This window comes from Atractosteus spatula, chromosome 8 (genome assembly GCF_055471065.1).
Source record: "Atractosteus spatula isolate fAtrSpa1 chromosome 8, fAtrSpa1.hap1, whole genome shotgun sequence".
NCBI classification, from domain to species: Eukaryota; Metazoa; Chordata; class Actinopteri; order Semionotiformes; family Lepisosteidae; genus Atractosteus; species Atractosteus spatula.
The window spans coordinates 15,182,142-15,202,407 of NC_142713.1; the positions used below are offsets into that span (position 1 = coordinate 15,182,142).

Consider the following 20,266-nt stretch of genomic DNA (forward strand, 5'->3'; position numbering starts at 1 on the left):
CTTATGGAATGTGTTCCGCCGGGGATTCAAAAAAATTATTTTTTTTAATCGCGTATCTAAGGAAAATTGCAGTATAACTTTGTTCATGCACATCATTATACAGTATCTCATTTTGTATTTCTATAAAAAAAATCGTTTGCCCAGCCACTATTGTTGTTATTGTTTTTATCCTGTAAAGTGCTTTGAGGAGCACAGCTTTCTCACCACTTAGATTACTTTTTGACACCATCCTTACACAAAGCAGAAACTGATTGTATTTTCCGATGACATACAAGTGCAAAGATTACAGATTTTAATCGTCTTTTTTCTGAACCAGGGAAAATCTGATCATGTTTCTCTATAACAATAATAAAAAACTTTATTTTACATATCACCTTTAAAAGTGGCATCTCAAAACAATACAGTAGATGTAAACCACAGATTACAAAGTAAGTACAAAGTAAAATACCCAGACAAACGCAAACGCGTTTTTAATAAAATGCTTTCATTTATTCAACAGAGAGAGAGCGTAAAACCTGGGTGTAACAGCTGTTCCTTTTTCTGATCACTCGCTCTCTGGATAAACGTCTCGCCTGTCCTGTTCTTTGTTTTCCTAATTTGCCGATTATGCCTGCTGCGATCCACTCCTACACTCACACCTAAAGTAGACTATTTTAAATTTCTTTGCGCATCCTTAAGGTGATATCACATAAAGGTGATATGTAAAATAATGTTTTTTTTATTATTGTTATAGAGAAACATGATCAGACTTTCCCCGGTTCAGAAAAAAAGATCTAAAGTATACTAGTTAAGAAAAATAAATCTAAATGGGGAGAAAGCTATGCTGAAAGTTTATTAAGATACTTAGAAGACAAAGATATCAATTTATTTTAGTTAAAATTTTATATATCACCTTTAAAAGTGGAATCTCAAAGCAAAGTAAATACCCAACACTGATTGTACCCATCTGTCATGCTAATAAAACACCTTGAATTGAATTGAATTGAGGGAGAGAGTTGGGGAGGGCGAGCGAGATAACCAGGACGTAAGGCAAATAAGATACACTCCACAGGCATTCACAACAGCGACATATGAAACGTTTGCACATATAGTTAAGTTATTACTTGGTTTTCAAAGTGCAATGAAATACAATATTGTTGTTGTTGCTGTTCTTGTTGTTTTTATCCTGTAAAGCGTTTTGAGAAGCCACCTTTAAAGGCGATATATACTGTAAAAGCGCTGATTCTTATGGAATGTGTTCCGCCGGGGATTCAACATTTTTTTTTAACTTTGTTCATGCACAAACAGTGGCATGTTACATTATTAATTTGGGTGTCTTAATTCGATGTATTTAAAGCAGTGAACTACTGTAGGTGTAACATAACATTCAGAAATACAATCGAGAATCGTTTTGTGGTGTTTGTTTAGATGAAACGTTCCTAAAACGTATAACGTAACCGGGCATCCATATGAATCAAGTAACAGGTTTATTCCATGCTGAAAAAAAGAAGAAAGAAAACACATTCCATAAGAATTGACTGAGCTCCGCTCTGTACCACGCAATGATCCCCCCAGAGTCTCTGCCCCGAGTTATTTGGGTTTTTAGACAGAGGGTAAAAAACTCTCTCTCTCGCTTGACCTCCCCCTCCCTGTGTATTGTCTGTATTTTTGTTAACAAGGCTCGCCAGCTAATGTGAATCGAAACCTGTCTTTCTAGCTTTTAAAGTCTTGTGATGTGTAAGCCACAATTCAAATAGAGAAAAAAGAGCTGACTGACAAGATTTAAGATGTGGCTGTCAATGTTGGATTAAAAAAAACACATTGCCCGACGTTTGTTGCATTGCTTGAAAAATAACTTTATTTCGAGAGACTGGATAAGTGTGTGTGTGTCTCTCTCTGCTGGATGTCCCTCTCACTCTCTGCTGAATGAATAAAAGCATTTTATTAAAAACGCGTTTGCGTTTGTCTGGTATTTACTTTGGTCCCTTTTAACTGTTTTTCCATCTACTGTATTGCTTTGAGATGCCACTTTTAAAGGTGATATGTAAAATAAAGTTTTTTATTATTGTTATAGAGAAACATGATCAGATTTCCCCTGGTTCAGAAAAAAAGATCTAAAGTGCTACACCTAACTTTCTTAATTCGATGTATTTAAAGCAGTGAACTACTGTAGGTGTAACATAACATTCAGAAATACAATCGAGAATAGTTTTGTGGTGTTTGTTTAGATGAAACGTTCCTAAAACGTATAACGTAACAAAATTAAAGACGATTAAAATCTGTAATCTTTCCACTTGTACTGTATGTCATCGGAAAGTTTCTGCTTTGTGTAAGGATGGTATCAAAAAGTAATCTTAAGTGGTGAGAAAGCTGTGCTCAATGTATTTAAGGGACTTAAAAGTAAAAGGAGATGCTTCCTATTGCTTGACTAATTTTAAAAACTAAGTTATAAATGCAGACGCTCCCTCGGTGCCGCGCCGGGTGTAAATATCAAAATATACATTCGTCCCGGGCAGAGGCCGAAGAGCGCCCGGCTGGGGTGCGCGGGGAAGAGCAGGACAGGAGTGAAAAGCGGGGTTTAGGAAGGCGTACAGTCTGGGCAGGTATAGATTACACTTTTCTAAAACGTATTTGAAAAATAACGATTACAATCTAATCCTTCCACGTTTGATCCCAAAATCCCAAGAAAAATAAATCTAAACGGGTAGAAAGCTATGCTGAAAGTTTATTAAGATACTTAGAAGACAAAGATACTGTATCAATTTATGTTGCATTAGTCTGATTATGATTAAAAAAACACATATAATTAAACACGCGTTTGCGATTTAAATCAAAACACGATTTAAATCAATATAAATGTTTATATTGTAACGCATACTGTCCAGCCTCCATTTCTCTATAAAAATGTACTCTATTACACACACACACACAATAGAAGCAGGAAGCAGAAGCAGGGAACGTTGTCAGAAGGGAAGAAGGTGACTATTCATTGTTATCAAAAATGACTTAGAATCGATCATGTTGTGATATTTTGAAATATAAAAGTCAATTGATTGTCCATAATATTGCTGTTTTATTTTTTCGAAGAAATGTTTGTTAAAAGAAAAGTCCAGCACCAGCTGGATTTGAACACACAACCCATGAGTTGGTAATCGGGCACGTAGACCAGTGGGCTACAAGGGAAGTCGCATGAAGAGAGAGGCGAAACAGCCCTACACAGCCCTGTCGCAGTACACGAATATAATCATATCGTTATTAAATTCTTTAGATACGCGATTCCATATTATATTAGCAGAAAAGCTTAAAACTACCACTTTTTCACACGCTATTTCACATGTTAGTTAAATACTTCGATGCTTAAAATGTTTAGGGAGAAATTGAATACCGGTGTGTATTTTTCCTTTAAAGTACCGATTCCTGGAATCTGACTGGCTGACACCCTTCTGAAGTGGTTCCATAATATCTGGTATACGGAAAAGAAAGCGTTGATAAAAAAGCCTGGATTCTCATGTATCTCATACAAGTATCTTTTAATACAGTCTTTGCTGTGCTCTTGAGGATCCTTGTGATATTTTGAGCTCTAGTTGAATGATAAGTGTCGCATTTTAAATCATTTTCGTAGTTAGAAATTATGAAATGCCCTGTTAAAAGCAAGGGAGTTTTTTATGCCCGTTGAAGTAAAACAAAATGCCTGACAAAGTAAGGCTTGGACAGATTCCAAGTGCTTGTACAAATGTGCTAAAGAAATTATACTTTGAGTATACAGCTTGTCCAAAGTCATTCATTATTAATACTATTAGTAATATCTTTGGTAAAGGCTTTGATGCATAAATATTTCTGATAAAGGTAGGTTGTGTACTTTTGTCCAACTGAGCAATCTTGCTTTCATAAAATATACCAACATTTTAATGACTGATGATTAACATGCTGTAATACACAGTTCAAATTTAAAAGCTCAAATGCTGTACATGAGAGGTTAAGCTCTCAAGTAAGGCGGTTTTACAAGGTGATGCCGGATACTTTCCAGCATGACGTCAAATGACGCGATTAACCGCGTGATACTGCGTGATACTGCGTGATACCGCGACACGCCCACCGGGGTTTGCCGCGAAATACCGCACCCATTTTGAATGGCTGCATCTGTACCTCAGACAGTACCTGTCTGAGCTACTATCGTCCTGCTTCCCTCCTTGCAGTCTTCATTTTTCAAATTCATGTCCCCTCACCTACGATCTGAACCTCACAGTGCCTTCACTTCACTCCCCATAATTTTCTATCATTTATTTCATTCTGTTGATGCATGTTTTTGCACATCTAATGTTGTTTTGCATATTGCCTGTTGTCTCTATCTTTCTTTTATTATACAGTTGTATTGTTGGTTTTTTTTGTACTACTTATAGTCTGAGAGCTAGCTAAATAGCCCATAGACTATATACCTGTATATGAGTATAATGACAATAAACTTGAACTTGAACTCCTGGGAGATAGGGCCTTCTCCTGTTATGCCCCCAAAGCTCTGGAAGTCTATCCCAAAAGATATCAGAGAGTCACCTTCCCTGAGCTGTTACTAATCAAGATCAAAATTTTTTAGAAGGGCTTTAATGAGCCCCTTGTGTATATTGTGTATACAGATGCAGCCATTCAAAATACATGGTAAAACCCCACGCCGCGTGAAATTATCTACAGTTCAGTGCGTTATACCACAGTACAGATGCAGCCATTCAAAATGCACGGTACAAACCCGCTGTACGGTAAACTACCCACAAGCCACCGCAGGGCACCGCGGTAAGTGATTGGCTGGCCAAAATGACCAACAGGGGCACTCATGGTGCATTGGTTGGTAGTAAAAAGATTTAATCATTTAATCTCTTTACTGTGCACATTTTAATCCGCTTAATATCGAATATTTATATGGAATTTTACCACTAAAGGGAAATTTTAGTAGCTTAGCATAAAAAGAAGAGGAGCATAACGCATCTGAAGGTCATAAACAATATTAATTTAGGAACATAAACATTATTGTATGTAAACTGTACTGTGAATGGCTGGTCTTGGTAGTTTAAAGAAAAAATACACACCAGTCTTCCATTTCTCCCTAAACATTTTAAGCATGAAAGTTTTATGAAACGGTACCCAAATATGCGATTGCTGTATAGAATGAATTTTAATTTAAAAAAATTATTTAACACGAAAATTAAGCTGTTTACATCTTCCGCCTGAGAACAGTCACCCATTGCTACCCAACACAGAAACACAGCCACTAACTAGCAAAGAGAGGACATTAGCTAGCCAATATGATAAAGAAATAAATTATTATTTTGTTTATTTCTTTTGCACATTTATTTGAACATTTCCATCGATTGTACAAGCACTTGGAAACTGTCCAATCCCTAGTTCATCAGGCATTTTCTTTTACGCTGCGGGCATTCTCCCGGTCTGGCGCCGGTCTGTGTCTTCTAGGATATAATGCCAGCGATTTTTTGTTAATTTTGGGTTTCCAATAACGCCGCAGCAAACTCTTGTTTTTATGTCCACTATAACAGACAATCTCCTTTGCTTTTAACCGAGCGTTTAATAATTTCCTAAAATGAAAATGATTTACTTTATTTCCCTCACGGGATCAATAAAAGTATCTATCATCTATCTAAACTATGGGACAGAATTCTGGGGTCTCCCTATACCAGAGATTATGGTAGGGCTTCAGAATGGTGATTGGCTGACACCATCTGACACCCCTCTGATTGGAGAAAAAAGACGTGCTGGTCTGCTATACATACTGTACCAGGAAGAGGATTTCTTTCTATTCGAAACTTGTATTTTAAAAGTTTAATTAAGAAGTAAAAACTTTACAGTGTACACAGATTTCTAAACTGATCAGGAGGAAGAAAAATCACCCGTGTTTCGTGCATAAAAAGTGGTTATTAACTATCGAGACCTGTTTTATTTATTTTATTTTTATTTAGATTAAGAGTTCCCGTCACCCCCATTCCCATTTAAATCACAAACCCGTGTTTAATTAAATTTCTTTTAACGTAAATCGTTATCTTTGTCTTATGTATAATAATGTTCACCACTCTGTCCAGCAAATTAATAATAAACTTTATTTTATATAGCGTTTTAAACGAATAAGTAATTAGATTGCTCATAAACCTAATCACTTATTCTACATAAACACAGCGTAATTGCTCTCTGAAAATGCTTTTTCTTTTTATTTAGGCTCAGATAGATCGTATTATTAATAACCATAATAACAACCAACCAACAAAAACAACCATATAAACATAATACCAACCAAAAACATAGATAACAACCACAATACAAAATCAAATATATCAAACCATTAAACTCTCTCAAATTCCTCCAATTATCATAATCCCGCCCCTTATGCAAAACCAAACCCTCCTCCCTTCCCAGTTTATCCTCTTTATCATAAACAAAATCCACCTCAATTTTCAACATCAGCATTACACAAAATTAATACCTCAACACTCCATGCTCAACAACGATAATTCACAAACAGCCAGAACATGTAACTCCACATTCCCAAATAGACCTCATTTCCATAGCCCCGCCCCTTATGCAAAACCAACATCCCTCCCCTGTTCTCTCTCTCCGTTGGCGTTTGTAATCGTTTTTATTTTTATATAAATTTAGCAAAGTCATGTATTTTAAAAATCTTAAGATTTCTATATTTATGTTTTTATTTAGTGGTTTCATTAGTGACAAAGGCTAAACTTTCTTGGAAAAATGTCTTTTATGTAAACCATGTTTGCTATTAATTCATTTAGGGCTAGAATATGTTCATTGTCTTCCAATGAAAGAAGGGTTCCTTTCGCCGTAGTCGGGTTGACATAAGAAGCTTGCCACGCCCGGACTGTTACACCAACGCATTAGCATGTTAAAGCGATTTCATTGAGGAGCCTAGCTTTCTTAACTAGTAAGTACTGTACTTACTGGTTTTTTGAGGGGGGACGTGTCTTTCGCTGGAAATCTCGCCCCCTTCTACTTTGAAAATACCTGTGAAACCGGTTTAATTCGTCACAGCCAGCACTCCCGCAGAGAGGGGGGTTGTACTTGCAGTGTATCGGTATACAGTAGCCAGAGCCGACCGCTACGCCGCCCACGTGTTATGCTCTTCGTTAATGTCTAAGCCGGAAGACATCATTATATCTCAGTTTGTATTTCTTAAAAAAAAAAATCGTTTGCCCAGCCTAACAGTATTGTTGTTATTGTTTTTATCCTGTAAAGCGTTTTGAGGAGCCACCTTTAAAGGTACCATATACAATAAAGTTCATTATTATTACTATTGTTAATTTGCTGGACAGAGAGGTGAACATTATTACGCAGAAGACAAAGATAGCGATTTACGTTGCATTGTGCATTGTGCTGCTGTAATACAGTTTTAAATAATTAAAAGTCTAAACAGTATCAGCTTTATTTATGGGTTTTAAATAAAGGCGATTTAAATCAATATAAATGTTTATATTGTAACGCATAGGTGACTATTTATTGTTATTAAAATGACTCAAATTCGATCATGTTGTGATATTTAGAAATATAAATTTGTTTGGTGCGAGTGAAGTTTTATTTAATCTCTGAGCCAGGGAAACGTTTTATTTTTTCAAAGAAATAAAAAACTAAAAATAAGATATAATAATATAAACATTTACTGCAATACATTTACTTTGGTGGGTAGCCGCGTCAGCCTGCAACGTTTCGGCTGTGAATCCTTTTTCAGGTCTGAGGGTCTTCAGTTCAAAATGAAACGCTTGGAGTTTGTAATGTAGGGCGCTCTGAACGAGTTCAACTTTAATGCAGGAAAAATGTATTTCCCAGAAGCTATACTGATTCTTATGGAAGCCAGTTTCCGCCAGGGAGTAAAAAAAAAAACACACTATGGTATTCTCTCCGATGCAGTGCAGTTAAAAACATATCTCTGATGCTGTTCCTAAATGAATATCATTTATGACCATCAGACGCTTTATGCTCCTTTTCTTTTTTCCAGTGGATTGAACAGGGAGAGGCATTTCATGATGTACTTTTCACTGATGAAACAACAGTGGCTCTGGAACAGTTTTCAACCATGTCGTTTTATAAAAAAGGGAGATATGTGAACAAGCAAAGCCCAAAACAAACATGTATGCCATACGGCGTATGCGTTACTGAAGCTAAAAGTTTAGCCTTTGTCACTAATGTAACCACTAAATAAAGACATATAGAAATCCCTACGCTACAGACTGTATATGGCTGGTATTGGTAGTTTAAAGAAAAAATACACACCAGTATTCCACTTTCTCCCTAAACATTTTAAGCATCAGAGTCTTACATGTGGTTATTTCGGAAACGTTTGTACGTGCTCCTTCTGACCATGTTATTGTTTACTGTTACTGACCACATTAAGTTTAAGTGCCTGTGGGCACTTTTCCTGTCTGGGGGGGTGGACCATCTTTCATTAGAAGGTTAGTCTGTTCTACTCTGAGAATGTAGAGGGGGTGGAAAGTGCCCGCGGTCATTTAATTAGTATTAAAATTCGCACTGATTCCCTTGCGAAGATACGGACATAGGAATATTCGTGCGTGGTCAAAATAATGGCATAAAAACGACAAAGTCAAGGCTGTGAAAACATTCACAATGTACTTTATACACAAAGCAAGTGTTCTCACAACTCTAGGAGGTTTCGTAAAAATGCTACATGCGTGCCAAAATCGTTTTTTTTAAATTCAAGGTGACTTTACCGTGGTATTCATTTTCAGATTGTGAATCAAAAAAGCATTTAATTAAACATGCGATTGCGATTTTAATCAATTACTGTATTGATTGAAACACACATTCTGTACAGATACAGTACAGTCCTGTCGTCCAGTGGTGTAAAACGAATTAGCAGGTGATTGAGATAACAATGCACCGCCCACTGAGTGGAATATTCTCATTTGTTCTCAAGTGTAAAAAGAAGTGATAATTCTTAATAATTCCGTGTCGCATTAACTAACCTCTTCAGTTTATTCCGCATGACAGTACATGAATATAATTATATCGTTATTAATTTGTTTAGATACGCAATTCCATATTATATTCCCTGTTAATCAAATTCTAAAAGTATGCATTTGTTAGATAACAAGCGAATTCACAGAAAAGGTTAAAAGACTATCACTTTTCACAAAGTATATAATCCTAATATGGTCAGAAGGATTGTTAGATAACAAGCGAATTCACAGGAAAGGTTAAAAGACTATCACTTTTCACAAAGTATATAATCCTGATATGGTCAGAAGGAGTATGTAAAAACATTTCCCAAATAACAACATGTAAGACATTGATGCTTAAAATGTTTAGGGAGAAATGGAATACTGGTGTGTATTTTTTCTTTAAACTACCAAGACCAGCAATATACAGTACAGTTTACGTACAGTAATATGTTTATGTTCCTAAATTAATATCGTTTATGAGCATGTGAAAGGCATGGTGAATCGGAGATTCTCAAGAATTACTTTGTATGATTGGAAATGAATGCGTGATCGGATCAACTAAATGCTGTGGTGTTACTTTTTGTCAATGAAAAAATAAACTCTTTTCGTTTACAAAGACGGTTACAAAGAATGTGGACCAGGGTAATACTTTGAGCTTACAGCTTGTCCAAGGTCATTCATTATTAATACTATTAGTAATATCTTCAGTAAAGACTTTGATGCATAAAATATTCCTGCATAATTAAAATATTTATGATAAAGGTGGTAGGTTGTGTACTTTTGTCCAACAGAACAATCTTGCTTTTATAAAATATACCGTCTTTTTAATGTTTAATGATTAACATGCTGTGATACACTGTTTAAATTTAAAAGTCTAAAGAGTATACAACTTAAATTCTTAATTGAATAAAGATTGTCCCTCAGCAGTGATCAGGATTCGAAACCGACGTTTTCTGGTGACAGCTCAAATGCTGTACAGGAGAGGTTAACCTTTATTAGCTCCACCTGGCGGTTTTACAAGGTGATTCCGGATACTATTAACATAATCTAATTTGCATACGGTATGATGCAGTATACTGCGACACGCCCACCGTGTTATACCGCAGTATACCCCGCTTGTTTTGAATGGCTGCATCTGTATGTGACCGACAGGCGGCACTCGTGGTGCATTGCTTGTTAGTAAAACAATTGCTTAATTTAATCACTTTACTGTGCATGTTTAAATCTGCTTAATATTTATTATTAATATGGAATTTTACAGCTAAAGGGAAATTTTAGTAGCTGAGCATAAAAAGAAGAGGAGCATAACGTGTCTGAAGGTCTTAAAATATATTAATTTAGGAACATAAACATATTATGTAAACTGTATATGGCTGTATTGGTAGTTTAAATAAAAAATACACACCAGCATTTCACTTTCTTCATAAAAATTTTAAGCATCAAAGTCTTTCATTCGGTTACATACTGTGGTTATTTTAGAAAAGTTTTTATGTGCTTCTTCTGACTCTATTAAGTTTATGTACTTCATAAAAAGTTATAATGTTTTAATAAGCTCCCGCACCTGAAGAAGGCTCCATGGCCGAAATGTTGTATTGTTTTTCTTCTCTTTTCAGAATGGAATAAACCTATTACTTGTTCCTATGTATTAACATAGCTGGAAGTATTACTGTAATCTACTTTCTTTGTAAACATGTTTTATTTTTTATTTGACTCATTCATGCATGATTAGTTTCGAAACATTTTTAAGCTGTTCGTCTCAGCCATGTTTCTGAGAAGCCCGTTGGTGCAGCGGGTTTGTCAATAGAGGTTCTGTTTAGGCGATCCGGGTTCAATACCTGCTTACTGCACAGGTTTTCTTCTAACAAATACTTTTTAAAAAATAAAATAGTAAATATTATGTACACTATATTAACATGTTTTAGTTTTTTAGTATATATATATATTATAACATATTCAATATTAAGTTATATTAATAATGAAATAAAATTTGAATTAGCAAACGTGAATACTGTCAACTATTCAATCGGTTTAATTCAAAACACTTTATTCAGTGGGGCAATTTAACAGACGCCTCAAGCCTTAAAATAAAAGCATATAAACTGTAATTTGAATTGAGAATAACAAAGCGGTATTAAAAATATCACTAAAACTATAATAATGTGTCTGGTCAGTATTATTTTAATAATAATTTCAAGTATCTTTTTCAGAGTCATTTTTTTCTTCGGTTTTCATAAGCTTCACTTATTACAATACCTGTTTATGAGACACAACATTTCAGATGTCAGTAACTTTGTGAACAAATGACACAGAGCCATAAAGATTACGATTTGTGAAAAATTTCACAGCTTTTATTTAAACAATAGCTAGTACCTGGTTGTGTTTTAAAAAACCTTAGTTTGAATAAAGCGGATTCCAGGTGCAAGTGACTTCATAACCCGAGAAGGCATTATGCTATATTTTTTATGCATCAGTTGAAGGGTTCTGAAGTCTCTCAGAAACATAAAAATGTAACATAATATTGTGTGGCTCGATGGGCATCCAATTCTTTTAATTTTAAAGAAAATCAAAAATAGGAAACAAAAAAGTGTGTGCCTCAGATAGACATTGCATTTATTGAAATCGGTTTCAATAAAAATATTAAATCCACAAAAAATGGGTGGTTTTTCTTCCTTGTGGTAACCTTAGAATCTTGGTGTCAGCTGTAAGTTTCTTTTAACTTTTTAATTAAACATCCTAAACACAAACTAAGTTTGTAAACACAACACGCATTTTGTACAGATACGGTACAATCACATTCCCCTGTCTTCTCCAGGTGTGAAATGAATTAGCAGGTGATTTGAGAAAACAGCACACCGCCCACTGAGCTCAGTCAGAGAAGAGGTGGTGCCGATTGTATTTCTGACTGTTATGTCACAGTTCAATATTTTATATACATCTAAATAAAGTCAGGCATAAGGTGCATAAACTATTAATAATCAATAATTAGTATTACAATTCGCAATGTGATAAATTGTTGCCCTTCCATATCTTGTAAACTTGTAAATCTTGACTATCACAAAAACAGGGTTCACTTTTTTTCTGTCTCTCCCTACTCTCTCTCACCCGCTGCGATTCGGACACAGAATGGTTAAAAATGGGAACAGGCAAGGTAAGCAGAGGGAAGGGGGAGGGGGGAGGCGTCTTCCCACCTCTATAACTAAAGAAAGTGTCAAAAAGAAATGGCTTTGAGCGATGTACAGAGCCGAAAAAGTTTGCTCAACATATTTACTAAAACTATCTATCTCGGTAATCTCACTGTGTTAATCTCACTTTACGCCCCAGTGCTCGCTCAATGTTCACACTCCCAGTAAAATAAAATACCAGTTTTCCGCATTGTCATGTTGTACCAGGGGGGAAGGAAAAGTGCCTGCGGTCATTTTTTTCACTGACAGAAAGTTAATTAAAACTCATTTAAAGGGTGTGGTGTGTTAACGCCAACTCTGCTTAACAAAGCCACTTGTAAGAGCAAGGTGAATTTCTGCTCAATTAAATAAAGCTTCAGTATGGACAGATTTTAAATTCTTCAAGCAAAATTAGCTGTTTGTCAAAACCTGCTACTTTGCAAGCAGTACACGACTTCTCAAAAGGTACCTTTTGTCTCTTCTGAAAACTCCACAAAGTTTGTTTTTTATAATTCTGAAATTTGAACGGTATGGCTCAGGGACTCATTATAGTATTGTAGGGAATACGGTTCATGCAAGAAAATCAAAATACTGTGCCCCCTCCCAGCCAGGTCTCGCCACCCTCTGTTCCATAGCCGAATGGACTATTTTTATATGTTCACTATGTAAGAAACAAAGTAATTCTCTGATCGGGCTTTGAACCGTCTGGGTGTAGCGCACTACATGGCAGTCCATTGCTTATTACCACTATAAGGACAATAATATATATTTTTTTAAAAACGAACGTCATATGTTTCCCAAATTTGATTCAATTTATTTTTATACAGCGCCTTTCATAATAAGGTGGCCCCAAGGCGCTTAACAATGCAAGTAACCATACATTTTGTGAATACAGAACAGAAGACCAGAAGACAACGGAAGGAGAGGAACCAAAAACTCCTTAGGAGAAAAAAACCTCTAGGGGTCCAAGGTCAACTGGCTGCCCAACCACTTTGGGCATGCTCCCATTATATAATTTAAAATAAAGGGAATAAATGAATGAAGGTATTCATCCATCCATCATGTCTTCTCTTTGTCAGTACTCCATGCAGATCTCTGTAGACCAGCAAAATCCTTCTAAACGATAGCTATATCCATGTCTCTCTTGGATCCATGGCAGTGATGTAGCATCCAACTCGGATGGTGCCCAGCCCGGACATGTGGGGAGGAGAATAGGATAGTTTGGTCAGAATAGATGTATCTACCAGGTGGGCCAACATAGAGACACACAATGGCATGTACAGCAGAACCAGCAGCCATGGTTGCAGCAGGCTATAATGTAAGGTGTGAGTAGGCTAGGCTGAAGTAATAGTCTGGATTTGAATACTGAGATTGACTTGGCATCCCGAATATGGGGTGGAAGACTGTTCCATAAGCTAAGGGCTCTGTAACTAAAGCCTTTACTGCCAACTGTTTTGTTATTAATGCGTAGAAAATGTCCACTTGTGATATTTTAGCTGCTCAACTTCATATTAATATTACTATAGAGAGGGATTAAATCAGTACAACCATTTTTTACAACTTTTAAAGTCATGCAGTGTTTGAGTTAGGCAGGAAAACGTCATTTTATCTTATTTTTAATTTCATTTTTAATAATTAAAAAAATTGTTTTTCCCATTGTGGTGATAAGCTGTTCCCTGATTACTGGCAATAATAATGTAACGTTTTCGGGTTCTTGTGGGGCTCAAACCTGTGTCACTGAACAGGGAACCAGCCAGCTGAGCTAAAGGGACATCTCTTCTCAGCCTGGGTGCTAAGGTCCCTGCTGTTCACAGGGAAGGGTAGTGACGTCATTGTGCTGGCTACCGGCTCGCACAACCTGTGATGTTGGCCATATCTGTAACAATAATTCATCCAGCTGGTTCCCTGTTGAATGACGCTGATGGACCAGGTTCAGTTCCAGGCGGTGTGCTATATAGTACAGTTTAAACTTTTTTTAATTCCAAGTTAAATTGTTGGCTGATTACTGGCTGCTGACCTTTGGATTAGCACAAAATATAGATTTTCTCAATTCGGGTGTAAACCTGAAAGAGACACATCATGTTCACAATAAGCTATAATAGTGTACTATTTTCTGCATTTGGCTCTATGAGAAACAGTAAAATAATGCTCTGATCGTGCTTTGAACTGCCTGGGTGCAGCTCGTTACATTACAGTGTTCATTACCACTACAAGAACAAAATAAGTTTTTTTTAAAAAAGAAACAAATGTCAAAATGTTTCCAACACATCCACTTGTGATACTTTAGCTGCTTAGTTACACAATTCCATTTTAATATAACTACCAAGTGATGTTAAATCACTACAACATTTATCTTCTTACAATCACAGCAAGTGGTGTTCTTACTACGTATTCTTAGAAAAGGATAAAACGTTATAACTTTTTATGAAGTACAGAATATAAGCTTAATAATGTTAGAACAAGCACGTTAAAACCAGAACCCATGTAAGTTACCAAGTAAAAGACTTTGATGCATAAAATATGTATGCATAATTAAAATATTTATGATGAAGGTGGAATATTGTGTACAGCTGAGCAATCTTGCTTTTATAAAATATACTTTTATAAACTGGGCGTTTCCTGGCGACAGCTCAAATGCTGTGCATGAGATGTTAAGCTTTATTAGCTCCATCTGGCGGTTTTACAAGGTGCTTCCAGATACTGTTATCATATTTCAGTTAACATGCCGTATGATGCAGTATATTGTACCACCATGTTTTGACCTCGCACATTTTGAATGGCTGGATTTGTATTTAATGTTTTTTGTTGTTGTTGTTGTAATGCAAAGCATTTTGAAAAGCCACTATTAAAGGTGCTCTATAAAAAAACATTAAAGATGTATTGAAGTGTAGGTTTTCATAGTTTAGCATTTGAAACTGAACATGCTTGAATTGGGGCAGCATGGTGGTGCAGTGGTTGATATTACTGCCTTGCTGCTCTGGGGCTGTGGGTTTAGTTCCTGGGGTGCTGTCTGCTTGGTATTTCCATGTTCTCCCTGTGTTCATGTGTGTTTCCTCTGAGTGCTCAGATTTCATCCCTCTGTCCAAAGACATACTGGTAGGTTAATCTGTTTCTTGGAAAAAACTTGGCCTTTATGCAGGGTGTTTTCTGCCTTGTACCCTTTGCCAGGTTATGCTCCGGTGTCCTGCAATGGATTAAGCTGTTAGAAAATAAATGGATATTTGAATTGGACAACCCATTCAACAACTGAACACCTGCACTGACGACTAAGCTTGTGTTCTTCTAGAATTATCAATATTACAAAAAAACACTGACCCCTCACCCCCACAGTGTGGCTTTGATATTTTTAAATACTGTTAGCGCGCAGCCTGATATTTCCAATGATAAATAATTAACGTGCCAGTGTGATAATCTTTCTTGGCAAACTGGGTCATGAATTGTTTTTTGTGGAATTTGTCTTAAATAATAACTTTGCTGTTCTCTGGTAAACTTTTACTTGACACTAAAAAGTAGTTAAGAAGCTATTTTTGCAATGTGAGGTTTTGTAGCATGGAGCCTGATTTTTTCATTATTCTGTTTTTTTACTTGTTTTGAAATTTAACAATTTTTAAAATTATTTCCAGGCTTTTTAAAGACAAGAACTTTGCATTTCCTTCCTACTTACAGCAATCCTTACATTATCCTGTAGGTTAATGAACTACAAAGTTAATTTAACTTAAGGTTTTGTCCTCCCTGCTCATTTTATTTAATTATAGTAAAATATTAGTCTAGCAATAGAATGAACCAAGACCACTGAAAAACAGATTCATTTAGTGCCAATACATTACAAGAAAAATTAAGAAGACCCTAAGTTTTGTTTCTAAGTGTAAAACAAATTGTATGATTTTTAGTAGAAATTACAGTGCAGTATTTAAGAAATGATTTCCAGCATAGTCTAAATTTATGCAGTTCACAGGTAAATACTGAGATATTTTACAGCTATTTCTCATTTATGCCAATTAGATCTCTGACTTTTTATTTATTTAGGAACAGGAGTGGATAAATTATGATTTGGAAAGCATCCTGATTTCCTTTCGTCATTTACAGTTAAAATAAAAAAACTATTGTATAAGGTTTTCTGGTACTTAAATATTGTTTCAAGTACTTACCTTACTTTTACAGATCAGTATTGAATTATTGAATTATTTGCAGCACATTTCAAAATGCTGTATCATAAAGGAGAATAGAGTGAGAAAATCCCTAGGTAAATGAAACTAGTTGAATCATTGGAATACAAGACTGTCCTCATCTTTCCAATTTCATATTCATGACTTGTCTAGTTCTTTTGTTGAAAGTAATCCAAAAATTCTTACCAGACTTATGGTTTAACGGACAAAATCTACTATATGAAAATCTGCTGTATTATAATTACAAGGATTCCATCTATTAGGGTTTGAAAAGACTAATTAGTAAGAGGGACAGAATTCCACAGTTCCATGGTCTTAGATGCAAGTGGGTTTAGTGTTTGCAAATATTTCTGACCTATTTGGGATTTACAGAGGGTTTTGTTCCCACTGAGCTCTCTATTAGCTAATTCAACATTTTGTTTAAACTTTAAAATGTATTCTGTTACTAACCATTTTTACATTTCCAAGCAAAAAAAAATTCAATCTATTAACAAGTTAAGATCATTCTTTTTGAATTAAAGATTTTCATTAATGTCACTTGGACTAAATTGAATCTAGTAAAATGTCATTAATTTATTAATTCTTAAAAATTAGCTTTGGGACATGATAAAGCAGTATTAATACTAATAAGTAAATGTACTGATTATTTTTAGTATTTAAAGTTTTATTTTGTAGTCCTTATTAGGTGCGAATTTTTTTTGTGTTCGCATCTTGAACATCTAAAAATGTCAGCACAAGGCTATTATTTTATATCAGTGTAGCTAGGCTTTCATCTAAAAAAAGGACAGTTCACAATTGTTAATGCTGTTTTTTTAAAATGACAGTTAAAGAGACATCTTTTAATATCCAGTCTGGCATGTCATTCAACATTATAGACGGACAGGTGCCTTGAAATCTAGCTCCGTAAAGTTGACCCCCCCTACAGACAGCACAAACGATGAAACCCACCTCATTCGTTAGTGCTACGTTTGTGCTGGTTTATGCCGTTGAAAGTAGCATTTGTGCTGCTTTCATTTCCAAGATATAGCACCTTGTTTTTTCGGGGTCGTGATATCACTCAGCACCCCTACAACGTCGTAGAGAAACCAAACCGGTCTCATTCGTTAGTGCTGTATTTGTGCCGTTTTTTGCTGTTGAAAGTAACTTCCCAGCTTCTTTCTTTTCCGAGGGTCAAATCTTTAAACGGTCCTTGATTTACATATTAATTTTAAAATGACACAATGAGAAACCGATTACTTCTTCAGATTTTTAAAGAAGAACACAGCTATGAAATATTGAAACATGTTAGTTAAAACACTGCAGAACATGCAGTTTTTTGCTAATGTTCGCCTTTTAAGGCTACATCCGCAACTGTTCTGATAAGGGTATGATATTGGTGACAATTTTTAATTTTCCTGATCACACAAATGCACAGAAGATACTGGTACTAAAAGCAAAATCAGCCGCCGCCCCCCACCTGGATAAACAGAGAAATACAATTGCAGAACTGTTACTCTCGCTCCAGTAACAGAACGCTTGAACTCGGCAGATGGGGTCACTGGAGGTCAAAGTCACTGTACATGGTCACATGATCACCCGAAAAACAAGGCGCTATATCTCGGGAACGAAAGCAGCTAGGAAGTTACTTTCAATGACACAATCCGGCACAAATACAGCACTAACGAATGAGACCAGCACGGTTCCCCTATGATGTTGTAGGGGGGCTGAGTGATGTCACGACCCCGAAAAAACAAGGCGCTATATCGCGGAAATGAAAGCAGTACAAATGCTGCTCAACGACACAAACTGGCAAAAACGTAGCACTAATGAATGAGGTGGGTTTCATCATTTGTGCTGTCTATAGGGGGCCAACATCACGGAGTCTGCTGCATTATTCATTTTATAAGTTCCGCTTGTGTTTAGTTTTGACATGAAGATTGGAGTTTTTTTCACCTTTCTGATGATCTCTGTTTTGGAGTTGTGTGTATGAAACTGCAAATGTTCTAAATTTTGCCTAAATTGATGCCCAATTTAATATCTATTAAAATATCTATAAATTTAATATCCCAATTTATATCTATAAAAATAGCCCAATTTAAGATCTATTAAATTGGTCATTAGACCTGTGATAAGTGGGATTTCCATTTAAGCCTTCTTCTGAGTTTCACATTGCTGAATAATAACTTATAGTAGAGAAGAAATGTTGTTGTATATGTTAATTCAAGATTGAAATTCTGCAGGGGAAACTATTTTCCTCTAGTTATTTTTTTAGAATGAAGACTTGAGGACAGAAGGAATATCTGTGGATGTCATTTTTAATCCCTCTTTTGTTTTGTCTTTTTTTACAGGGTGCTGACAAGGAAATGAAAGGACCAGATGGAATGAATGCCTTTGAAGCAGCTGAGAGCGCAGACATCAAAGCTTTACTGAAGTGAAAAAAGAGACGGACAGAGTAGTGGAAAGGTGGACAGGCATCTTTCCTTAGCCACAGTCTTCTACCTGCTTCGCCTCCTTTTTCTTATTTTTTTTTGCTTACATTACCTCCTCCTCTTCAATTGTGTCTCCCTTCAGGACCAAAACCAAGGAACAAAAACTACCCAGCAGTGGATTTCATCAAGAAAACATTTTCATAGAGACTGAGCTACACTTCTTAGGTGTTAGCTTTGCAGTTCTGCACCAGATCAAGTTCTAATATGAGGGAAAGAAATTAAGTAGTTTTCTTTTTTAATAATGAACTGTAGTGATCAATTAATTAATATTAAGAATCTGAAAACTCTGGTAGCATATGCATGTGAAGTATTTTCTCTGTGATCACCTCGTATATGTCAAGAGGCACAGTCTGCTTGGCAGTGGTGGCTGCTGTTGGTATTGGCAACTAAGCAAAAATCTTTCAACGTTTGATTAAAATCCCTTATTTGTGTTTGTAAAACCTTTATTTAGTCCCTATTTTTTACAAATAGCCTGACAGACTGGTGTAACTCAGTTCTGAATAGGGAAAAGCCAGATTTTTTGATGGTTAGTAGAATAAAGTATGCAAATTTTTATCCTCTTCACTTTATAAAGAAAACAATGGTCTCAATGCATGCACAACCTGCTATTAATGCTATGCTTTCTATATTATCTATCCTGCTTAGTAAAATAAGTGTTATATATGACATTGTTGTTGGGGAGCAAAGGGGATAATCCAGACAAGTCATTTTTTTTAAATAGTGTATATTTTATTGCCTCGAAACTTTATCAAAAACCTAGCATCCATTATTTGAGCATATAGATAATGAAGCCTTGTATCTGGAAAAAACGTAATTGTTTTGCTTTATTGCTTTACCTTTGAGTTTTCTTCCTCTGCATTATTTTATTTTTGCATGATAAGGAGGTTCAGAAATTGTGTGTGGATGGAGAAAGTTATAGGCCCATGGTGTCATTGCCTCTAGTACATTGAGTATTAAAAATGGATCAATGGATCACTTAAAAAGTGAAGACTAGGATTTTGAAGCCAGTCTGCAGTTCCAGCTGTAATTTGTGTGCTGATTCAGACTCCCAAGTGCTTGTTTCTGGTAGAAAAGAACTGTTTGACTAAAATAAGTTTTATTGTTCCAATAAAAGTTACTGCCAACATCCTCCAAAATTCCATGATTTGTGGTTAACTGGAATTCATTGCTGCTATTATACGAATATTAATAAGTGGGACATTTTTTTCTTAACATAGATTGCAGAATTGCCATAGTTGTTTTGGTGGTGAGTGTTTTAGATCTTTAGGCTTAAAATGGCATTTTTTTCTTGTGGTATATGATTTGAAATTAGGAAGTTAAGCTACCTGACACAAAAATGTTCCTTTTACATGACATTCAAAAGCTGCCCTGATGTCCTAGCTTTGTACAATACTAAATTCAAGTAGCAATACTTGGCAGAAAAACATACTTTTTTAGGTATTAATAAATTAGAGATTGTCCGTAAACATGACTCCTAAAAAGAGAGATCTTTGCCAAAGTTTGTTTAGTATAGGGGAGAACACCTT

General features: G+C 35.7%; 1 protein-coding gene across 2 annotated transcripts in view; it reads left to right on the top strand.

Moving 5' to 3' along the window:
* mtpn (myotrophin) overlaps positions 1-19,876 on the top strand; it is a 46,359-nt gene extending 26,483 nt beyond the window's left edge. Inside the window, exons 4-5 of one of the 2 annotated variants that reach the window (XM_088922760.1) lie at positions 18,600-18,714; positions 18,823-19,876. In XM_088922760.1, the coding sequence (XP_088778886.1) occupies positions 18,600-18,686 (87 nt within the window). In that variant the 3' untranslated portion in view covers positions 18,687-18,714; positions 18,823-19,876. Of the gene's footprint in view, positions 1-18,599 lie in introns of both variants that reach the window. The other variant, XM_088922759.1, reaches the window with a different exon arrangement.
* The last annotated feature ends 390 nt before the right edge of the window (positions 19,877-20,266 follow it).